This window comes from Anolis sagrei, chromosome 2 (assembly GCF_037176765.1).
Source record: "Anolis sagrei isolate rAnoSag1 chromosome 2, rAnoSag1.mat, whole genome shotgun sequence".
Classification (NCBI taxonomy): Eukaryota; Metazoa; Chordata; class Lepidosauria; order Squamata; family Dactyloidae; genus Anolis; species Anolis sagrei.
The window spans coordinates 55427198-55438498 of NC_090022.1; the positions used below are offsets into that span (position 1 = coordinate 55427198).

General features: G+C 40.6%; 1 protein-coding gene across 1 annotated transcript in view; it reads left to right on the forward strand.

The window, feature by feature from the left end:
• KBTBD12 (kelch repeat and BTB domain containing 12) overlaps nucleotides 1–8256 on the forward strand; it is a 60087-nt gene extending 51831 nt beyond the window's left edge. The window contains exons 6-7 of the mRNA XM_060766187.2: nucleotides 5274–5443; nucleotides 7179–8256. Of these exons, the coding sequence (XP_060622170.2) occupies nucleotides 5274–5443 (170 nt within the window). The 3' untranslated portion in view covers nucleotides 7179–8256. The remainder of the gene's footprint in view (nucleotides 1–5273; nucleotides 5444–7178) is intronic.
• The last annotated feature ends 3045 nt before the right edge of the window (nucleotides 8257–11301 follow it).

An 11301-nucleotide genomic window follows, 5' to 3' on the forward strand; every position in this document is an offset into this window, starting at 1 on the left:
GCATCTCTTATCTAGAATTCCTAAATCGACATAACTCTAAAACTAAAATTTTCCATATAAAATTGTCCACAATCTAAAACTGTCCCCAGCTGAGAAAGTGACAACTTTGTTTTTTGACATTTCTATACACTCAAACTTTCTTTCATGCTCAAGCATATTAAAATATTGTATAAAATTACCTTCAGGCTATGTGTATATATATGAAACATACATGAATTACATGTTTAGATTGAATCCTTCACCAAGTTATCTAGTGTACGTAGAAGCAAATGAAGGTATTCCAAAATAAAATAAAAATCCAAACACTTCTGATACTAGGCATTTCAGTTAAAAGATACTCAGTTGACTCACTATTCAGAAGTTGTTAATTTGTTTCATGGGAACAAATTAACAGAATGCTTCTTATTTTGTGACATTAACATCATTCAGAAACCCTGGTAAATCCAGGTTTAATGTATTGTCAAAGGCTTTCATGGCCAGAATCACTGGGTTGTTGTAGGTTTTTTCGGGCTATATGGCCATGTTCTAGAGGCATTCTCTCCTGACGTTTCACCTACATCTATGGTTGACCTCACTACCTCTGAGGATGCTTGCCATAGATGCAGGCGAAACGTCAGGAGAGAATGCCTCTAGAACATGGTCATATAGCCCGAAAAAACCTACAACAACCCAAATCCAGGTTTGTTGTGGAGCAATCGGCAGGCAGTTCCACACAGGAGTTTAATGTGAGAGCAATTGGATTTAAGAAACCTGATAGGGCCCACATTGGAGTCCACACACGCACCAGAAGCCCCATGCTTTCCTGGTCACAAAACAAAACCCCCCAGAAAGCCTTTAAAAAAGAAAATAACTTATGTGACCACCATTCCCTCTTCTCCGGAGCTCTCCTGGTGGATAGAAATGATGCACCAGAAGAAAGCTGTCAAATTACTTTGGGACAAAGCAGGGTTTTTCTGCTTTGTCCCGAATGAATTTGTTTTTACGTGGGGTGTCATTTGGATACCCCACATAAAAAAGTGGGTGCTCAAGCATTTTAGGCACTGCCTGGATGCGCCCTCTACCACAATTCAGAATGCTGTAGTTTTCCCTCTTTTCTTTTACATATTTCTTCTTGTGAATCAAAATAGAAGGATATATGTTTAATTTTCCTAGAAGAGATTTCTAGTGGTGAAGCAGGTCTGCTGGCATTGCAAAATGTCCTCAGCTATCTCCTGTGCATTTAGGAGGCTTTGTTTTGTGACTGGACATTAGAAGAAGAGCATGGCTTAATTTGCAAGTCCAATGGTTCAGGCAAATCCTATGGCAAAAGAGAAAATCAGCTCATTAAATGGAATATGTATTTCCTTTAATGTGGGGTTTGACCCTGAATCTTAGGTATCAGTCAAGCTATTCCTAAGAATCAATTGTATAGAAAAGGTGGGGGGGGGGCACATACTTACATCTTTTTGCAGTAGTAAAAGCTGAAACCTAAGCCTCTCACTTGGGAAAGGGAGCTTTGAAATCAAAAGCAATAGTTTGGGTGGAGGGGGAGGAATGAAAAGAGCTTCTCATTTGCAGGAAAGAACTTGGCTTTTTGTAACAAATGTCAAAAAGTCCAGCTCCTGGGCTTGAAAATAAATGGTTCTTCCGTTTTCTCCATTTTTTTCAAAAAAGAGAAGAAAAGAACACTGAAGCAAAATACTTTCTTGCTCGGTAGCTCTTTTGTTACTGTACAATTCCTCAGCTTTGGTTAAAAGCTGCCCATTGTAATACTGGCTTGATTTAACGGGTTGTTTGAATCTCATTGCTCCTGCCAAATTCTCCAAAAAAGCACAGTAGCAAAAAAGCACCGGAAAGTTTCCTTAACATTGTTTCTGCCCTGACCAGGCAATGGCTGCTTAAAACTGGCGCCTGTGGAGAACATTAAAATGCCTGAAAGGAAGTTTTTTATATGACTCTATAATAAAATAAAATAAAATAACTTCTTTCACACATTTGTTGAAGCTGCTAACTTAGAGTAGGATTTGGAAAAGAAATTTAGTATAACTAATATCAGCTTCATAATTACATCCAAAGTAATTTAAAAGAAATAGGATTACTCCTTGCATGTAAAGATGGCCTCAGTTTGATCTGCAAAAACAACATGATGTAAAATAATTTTCTTTGGATTCCTTCTACTGCCATTATGTGTGTACCTTTCTTTTAATACAGGTCTGACTAGTTCTTGATTGCTCCCAGACTGACGTAGTCCCATATGTCTTACTGCTGTCTATAGAAGTGCTTAATCCGAGCTTCCTTGCATTATGGTTTCCAGTTAAATATTGTCTTAGATCCTGAAGTTTCCAGACCAAAACCCAAACCCTAATAATAATATTATAAACTTTATTTCTACCCCACCATCATTTCCCCAATGGGGACTCAGTGCGGCTTATATGGGGCCAAGCCCGGAAAACATAATACAGCAATAAAATCAACACATATACAGCAAACAACAACATCAAAATAACATTAAAAGGAGAAAAATAATAAGATAAACATTCCAATAAACACAATCACAGTAAGGATGACAATGGGCCGGCCACATATTCAGGATAAATACAGTTAACAAACTATAATGAGTTCTTGTGGGTTTTTTCAGGCTATATGGCCATGTTCTAGAGGCATTTCTCCTGACGTTTCGCCTGCATCTATGGCAAGCATCCTCAGAGGTGAGGTCTGCTAGAAATGGGGAAAAAGGGGTTTATATTAGGGCTGGGCAACCACAGAAAAATTTGTTTCTAAACTTGATTAGTTTTTTGGGGTTTTTTGCATTTCGATATTTAAAAGAATTCCGAAATTTTTCTTTAAAAAAGTTTGATATTTACGAAATTTCGTAAAATTACGATACGAAACGAATACGAAACGAATACGAATCGATTCATTAATGGCGGACGCGACCACGCAATATGCTAAAAAACCTCCATATGGGACAGGGGGAACTTCTGAAGCTTCCCTCTCCCTCTGTTGTTGACTGTTGGTGTGATATTTATAATTTTTTTTCACTGATTAAACAAACAACAGCTATAAAACTTGCCCCAGACATGCGGAAATAATAACGAAATGATTTCGAAATGATTTCGCAACTAATACGAAACGAATACGAAGCAATTACGAAACGAATTGGAAAATTCGTTTCGTTTTTAGATGCTCCTGAATGGTTCGTTATCGCTTCGTAACCAAAAAAATTAACGAATTTTTAACGAATTACGAAATTACGAAACGAAACCGCCCAGCCCTAGTTTATATATCTGTGGAATGACCAGGGTGAGACAAAGGGCTTTTGTAAGTTGGGCTGGGTGTGAGTCTTTCCACTGACCACCTTGATTAGCATACAATGGGCTGACTGTGCCTGGAGCAAACTCTTCTTGAAAGGTGATTAGATGTCCCTGCCTGTTTTTCTCCCTGCTGTTTCGCTGTTGCAATTTTAGAATTTTTTAATACTGTATTAAAAAGTATTAAAAAAAATTGCAACAGCAAAACAGCAGGGAGAAAAACAGGCAGGGACATCTAATCACCTTTCAAGAAGAGTTTGCTCCAGGCACAGTCAGCCCATTGTATGCTAATCAAGGTGGTCAGTGGAAAGACTCACACCCAGCCCAACTTACAAAAGCCCTTTGTCTCACCCTGGTCATTCCACAGATATATAAACCCGTCTTTTCCCATTTCCAGCAGACCTCACCTCTGAGGATGCTTGCCATAGATGCAGGCGAAACGTCAGGAGAAATGCCTCTAGAACATGGCCATATAGCCCGAAAAAACCCACAAGAACTGAGTGATTCCAGCCATGAAAGCCTTCAACAAAACTATAATGAGATAAAATAGAAGCGGAGCATTTAAATGGAACTCATAAAACACACAGAGTTGTGAGGCTAAACATCGTATTTGAAGGGCACAAACTCCATTACCAGAAAATGTTGAGGGGTGCAGAATATCATGCTGTGCACCTATTCACCAAAGGCGCAGTGGAAAAGCCAGGTTTTGAGGTTCTTTTTGAACCCTAGGAATGGCCCTGGTAATGTCAGTGTGTGGCTAAAAGTACGAAACATCCTTGCTCATGGTTTGTTCAGAGAAAAGAAAGGGAGAGTTTTTGTTGTTTCGAAACTGAGACAGAAATCTTAGCTAAACAGGCTTTCCCCACAAGATGAAATTAGTGGGGTTTTAGGGAATTAGAAGGAAAAGGAACAACTTGTAGCAAGGAGGTGGGTGCAGAGCAGAGTTGAGGTTGAGATTGAGTCCTGGCACCACAGTGACTGGGAGGCAAGGAGTTAATTAAGTAAATACATGGACACTCTCCCCCAGTTTTTGCAAGCTGCAAGAATTATAGCAAACCATACAATTGGGATGCATTGAAGATTTGCACACAGACCATTTTCTTGCCTGGAGTTATGCCCACCAGAACTGGAAAATCTACAACTTTATTGTCTGCATGAATCTAGCCCATGAAAACTGGAGACAGATCTGGTGATCCTATTTTTCCATGAACCCTGTGGGATTTTATGCAACAGAAGCCAAAATAATTTGGGTGATTTATGTACAGTCAGCTCCGTACATTTGCCTCATGAAAGTGGGGGAAATGCAAATAAAAAACACTATTTTTAAACCTGAGAGGACCCCTTTCTAGGAATCTTTGGGTCCAGGAGTGTGACCATGGAGTCATACTGGAGGACCTAGAAGTTCCTAAGGAGGATGCTTTAAATCTACAAATTATCAGATCCACAGACATGGAGGGCTAAATGTCCTGTGAACTTTGGCTTGTGACTAGAACTTTCAGGCAGCAAAATGTATTGAACTGGCTCTGGAGCTGTATCTGAAATTTGTAGAACAGATGCCCTCCAGGCAGAAATCATTTAGAATGCCCTAGCATGCCATTATACGCCATATACAAAAAAGGCTCCAGGAATATTTCCCGTGCTAGATTAAAAAGCATTAAAGCAGAGAATCAACTTCAGTTACTAAATTGATACACAGCAACGGATATGTCTTGATATAAGCAGAGCACAAAAGAAGCAGCACACTCTTTAAATCTTAAACTAGAACAGCGAATCCCCAGGTTTCCAAGCAAATTGCATTCCTAGGACTATATGTGTTTGCGGGTTTGCAAACTGTGCTTCACTCACTGCCATGTTGCCTTTTAATCTAAGTATAGCACAAAAGCATGTTGGGGTTATTATTTGCTTCAAATGCAGAGCTTGGTTTCTGCTTTTCATTTGATTTTTCTCTCCTGCATTTATTTATTTATTTTTACATCACTGCAGCTCGTCATGAAATTATCAACAAAGAGATCCTGGAGTTGGACACTTGGGAGAATCAGTGGAACGTGGTGGCCGTCAACGTCCTCATGCATGACAGCTATGATGTCTGCCTGGTGGCTCAGTTGAACCCAAGAGACCTCATTCCTCCCCCTCCTGATTTAGTGGAGCAATAGGTATGCTGATTTCCTAGCAAATTAGATACATGCCTGTTTCTGGATAGTAGTGACCCTTGGGCTCTCTGAGATGAATCTATCTACTGCCTGGACTTATTATAGTGAATGTCTACTGCTGCTATGTACCTTTATATTCTGGAAATCCACATTTGATCATTTGTCCTTCTTGTTGAGCATTAATTTTTCCAAGGTGCCAAACTGATGTTTCTTGCTGTTTAGGTACATCAAATTATCTATAAATAGGAAATATTTGAGATGCATTTTCACTTGGAATTGATCCAGTTTGACACCAACTACCATGGCTCAAGACTGTGAAATCATGGGATTTGTGGTTTGATGAGGCATAAACACTTTTGGACCTCATCACATTGAGGTTTCTAATGCAAGCGATACCAGGGGAATTTGCCAGGCAGCATGTCAGATCTGCGGGGCAGTGGGGGAAACTGTCATCCCACATCCCGCATCACCACCTTCCTCATGAGAACTAAGGTCGAATACTGTGAAAGCCATCAACAGCATGGATATCAGCCTCCTCCCAGTAGACTCAAATCAAGGAAAGGCTTCATGAGAACCACTACTCTTCTTAATGTTGCCCCAGCAACAGCAAGAGTATCCCTCTGGGCAAGTAAACCAGGAAATCCCGATTGGATGGTCCCACATGAGGGCAAACCAAGAATGGGCAACTTAGAAGTCCCTGAACAGAGGCTGGATGGCCATCTGTCAGGGGTGATTTGAATGCAATATTCCTGCTTCTTGGCAGGGGGTTGGACTGGATGGCCCATGAGGTCTCTTCCAACTTTTTGATTCTATGATTCTATGAACAGACTCAGAAGTGGAGTGGGCAGATTAAAAGACAGCCTGGCAAAATGGCACTACCTAAAAGAATCCTCCACCTTGTGCGACTGTGGAGCAGAACAAACTGTGGAGCTTGTCTACAATGCCCTGCCTTATGGAAGAATTGTTTAAAGCTACAGACAATATGGTTTGCTGTTGCCTGGTTTTGGCCAACAATTATTTAGCCACTTGTGCTCCTTCTATTTTTATTAGTTTTATATTTATGTATGCAAGGCTTTTGACACAAAATAAATAAACCTTCCTTATCACATGGGGGAAAGCATCACTGCCAGGCTTCCCCCCCACACTGGCCCTGCTGTAGGCAATGAGAACACGGGTAGTCAGCCACCCATGTTCTCAGGGCTCTGTCCTAGGACACTGTCAGGACAGAACAGGGAAGTAGCCCTGTGTCGTGTGATGGGCCCCGGCAGACTCCACCCTGGCTCCATCCTGGAAGCCTTCTAGTATGAAGCCAGAAGTCCACGTGATGAGGTAGTAAATCCTTTATGAAAGTACAACTCCATGATTCCATAGCATTGATACCTAGCAGTTAAAATAATGTCAAACTGCATTATTTCAACATGTAGATGCTTCCTTGGGATGTTATTAATTAAGCATGTCAATTAAATGAGAGCAACAGCAGATGCTTATAAAACTAAGAAAGATCTCTTGGTTGAGAATTCTTCATTCTATGCTGTTGTTAATGCTGTGAAACTATTCATTTTTAAGCAGTGGGTCAAAATGGAAACATGGCCTTCATTTCATTGATAAATTGGCTCAAATGTCAGCTTGTGCAGGTCCTAACAAGATGAGCTGTTTATTTCCTTGTCAGTTTCCTGCTTTCTTTTGTGTTTTGCTTAGCCTTTTCGTGAATTTATATCCACATTCATGATCTTTTTAGTCTTTTAGGCTACCAGAACTTTTCTCTGGAGTTAGTCCTGATAATCCTTCATCCCATCAATCCTCTTGACCCATCCGTCCATCTGAACCTCTTGACCCATCTTCTGTTCTACTTTTGATCTTAGAGTGTAAAGTAGAAAGACTGTCTCTGCCAGCACTGTTGTTTCTGCCATCACCTAGTATAGTTTGTGTTGGGAAATAGTAAGTTATGCTGACATCAGCAATGAGCATGCAAATCATAGGAATGAACAGAAGAGTAACACAGTCAAGAAACAGGAATCATAGAATCGAAGACTTGGAAGAGACCACATGGGTCATCTGTCCATGCAGGAAAAGCACAATCAAAGTGACCTCAACAGACAGCCATCCAGGAAAGGGAAAGGAAGGCAAAGGACTATATATGTGATGGTCTAATGGTGAGTAATCTCAGCTTCTTGTCAGTCAGATCCACACAGTGGAGGTAATGCCTATATTATTGTGAATTGATTCTGCATACGCTGGAACAGGAGAGCTAGTACACATTTCCCACCCTACTCCATTTATGACTCATCTGCTTTACCTTGAAATATCAGTCAATGTTTCATTGAAGATAAAAAGGCAGTAGAAACTACACTAAAACTTGTTTGGTACAGAATACAATGCTAAGTCTGAATCAGTGTGTGTGAAAGAGTGAGTGAGTGTTTTAGATAGAAAGAATGACTCTAGGAAATAAGTACCGCTGTGAGCCTTGTGACTCAACCTTTTTTTGTGTGAGAGCTTTGTAGGCAGGATGTATATGGCAGTCAAAACACTTATCTGTATCATTTCTGTACAGTCAACACTGGAAAAAAAATGTTAGCATATAGTCTGGATTAATAGGAATAATGATTCCAGAGATTATGCTGATTGACTTCTTATTCTACTGTTCAGCCATTGGAGGCATGGAAATATACTAAACATGGTTTTTAAAAATGTGTACAAACGATCAACTACATTTAGGAACTTTCTCTTCCTGTGTCTTCATAGGAAAAACCTCCTGTGGTTTGAGCTACCCCGGGTCCAAGGATATAAAGTTGTTGCTGTTGTTGTTGTTATCATTATTTTAACATCTTCTAATTTGTCTAATAAAAGGTACTAGAATGATGATAATAAATTATTATTATTATTATTATTATTATTATTATTATTATTATCTTTATTTATATCCTGCTGCCTCTCCCCAAAGGGCTAACAACATAAAAAACAATACATACAGTAACAGTCACAAAATAAATCAAAAAGGCAAATCACAATAATTAAAATAAGACCAACAACATAAATGTCAACTCATGAACATCAACATCAAAATAAATTAACACATACACATACCCTCACATGGGCTGGCATCCTGTTGGGAAATAATGTCACCATACACTGACTTGCACCCATATAAAACTTTAATTGGCCCATTAAACAATGTGCCTACTGCCAGGAAAAGACTGGAAATGGAACTATCCCATCAGGACCATTGTGCAAAAGGAGACAGCAGGATGGCCACTGTGCAGTGGGTCCCAATGCACTATATCTCCTGTTGTGCAGTGGGAGTTTCCCACTGAATGATGGGATCTTTTGCATCGTACATTGATAAATTCACCAGTATCTTTGTGTGTCGTTTCATCATTGTAGCTCCTTTATTACAAAGATATGTATCATTGTGATTCAGAATCTTGGCCATTATTTGAAAATGCAGCTGTAATACTATTCTAAGGAAAGGCTGTCAATGTAACTTCCAGGTTCCTGTGAAATATGGAACAGCTCCCCTGTGCCTTTTGTACAGACTTGCAAACAACACCTTAAGAGAGTGGTTGTGATACTCAAATTCTTACTCCAGTCAATTGAGCACCTTTTCTCTTGAAACACTGCCTTTCCTCCCATCTCTGTTTCTCTCCTGGTAGTCCTTTCCCCCCATTCACTGCCTTTTCTTTTCCCCTCCCCACTCCACAACAGAGAAGAAGGTCTCTCCTTAATGGAGAGTATGTTTCCATGGCACCGTGCTAATAGCAATCTCTTTTCTATATTTAACTCTGGGTTCTAATTGAGTGATCAAGACAGCAGATCACCTCAGCTATTTTTGTGGTCAACTTGCTGAGAGGGGGAAGAATCTGTGAAACCAGTCTGCCCAGTCTGTGTGGTCAATGGACTATAGCCAGCTGTGGGGAATTGAACTGCAAACCATCGGTCAAATTAGTGGTTTAGGGACCCAGTTCTATCATTGGCAGTGAAGGAATGCTGAACCCCAGCAGATGGAGAGCAAAATGTTTCTCTACTGTATGTCATCTGCTGCATGACTTACTACCAATAAAAACTTCTCTTATAGATGTAATAAGTGTCAATGTTTAGTACAAACAAAGTCTTTGGGATGCCTAGAATACCAACCACTTCTAGCTCGAAAGAAGCGCAGTGTAGAATATGAGATTGCCAAAATGTGTTCCTATCTATACTGGAGGCTGGATTAGCTGGAACTGAATGCACAGCTCATGACGTCTCTTGGTGTATAGACAATTTCCAGATCTCAGGGCCTGGACCCTTTCCTCTGGTCCTCACAATGAGGGTGAGGAATTTGAGGGTAAGAGTAAAGACTTGAAAAATGTGTGGATGGTGTACATATACCCCTCATTTGCTAAACTTGGCATGCTTTGTTTGACATATCCTCTGCAACTGTGGCTGATGCATAAGCTACCATGTTTAATGACCCTGGTGACATTTTCATTTAAAAGGGTGGAAAATTAGGGGGGGGGGGGGCAACAAAAAAGTAGTTTCCAGGAATTTCAATTATCAATTACTACCGAAAAAGGAAACCAGGAAGCTTGAAGTCTTTCCTCCTGCTAAGATTATGGTTTGCTAAGAAAGCAGTGCAACGACAATAGCTGAAGGTTAAGCAGAGCTTAGACATTTCCTGTCCTTTCTTTGATAAGAGAGAGTTACAAATGTGCCTGTCTTGATGGCTGGAAGCTATTTGCCATCTGGATCATCTCTGATACTGCTTGTATTCTAGCTTTCATCTGAGAAATGGGGGTGAGGAGAGGTTAAAAATCCAGGCCTTTCTTGATTATTTGTTCCCATTCTCTTCAGCAGAAAACTCTTTTTGTGGGATGAGATATGCACACTTGCATGTTCCAGCATAACAAATACTTGTAGCTTAGACATTTGCACAAGTCTGCTATGATTCTTTCATCCAAGGCCCTGCATAAATATAATGGGGACACAAATTTTGACAAAACACTTCGTTTGGGGACATCTTTTTCCTCCTGTTGTCCGCCCATAGAACATAGCCTTCCCATCAGCCTTTAGCTCTGAGTGTTGCCAAAGACAGACCCCCCCCCCCCAAAAAAAAACCCAGGGTGAAATATTACAGTTCTATACTTGGCACTACAGTGGTGAGTTCTGCAGGTCGCAGGAGCCGGTATTTCATGAATTGGCCTTAAGAATGCATGAAAGAGCCCAGTAGCAGCTATCAGCACCTAGGATACTGTGGACAGCAATCTTCCCCTTATTATTAGTTATATTGTCTTTTAATCCTTCAATAAATATGGTTACCCTTAACTTTTGCTTCTATGACTCTCCTTTCGCCTTTCTGGGTCTCTTCCTTCCACTTCTGCCCTCTGCAGTTGGCTGGTGGCCACTTGAGTCACATCGCCCCATGGCCCCCATGACCCTCCACAACCCCGGGAAAAGGACACTCATTCTCATTTTTTCCCTTTGCTCTGATAATCCCATGTCAACTCCAACCTCGGTGGATACCAAAACCCCCTAGGGTTCCATAGTATCCGCGGACCTCTTATGTATGTCTTCCTTTCCTGTGGATATCCAACTACTGCCCTGCTGGGTTTCCCTTGGCATCTATGGACACTTTTTGTGTGAGAGCATTTACAATATTTTATTTTCATACCCCAATATAAAATCCTTTTTGGAGCATGCCACCAACCAAGTCCTTGTGTGACCTTTCACCTACATCTCCTGACCTAGGAAGCATCCAGCTGTCTTTCTGGGCATCATTTGCATAAAAAGGACTCAATCACTCACCATCTTTGGGCCAGTCCATCTATACTGGCTCCATAGATTCCAGCTGTGTAGTCAGCAACAGGATCCTGAGTACAGGATATCCT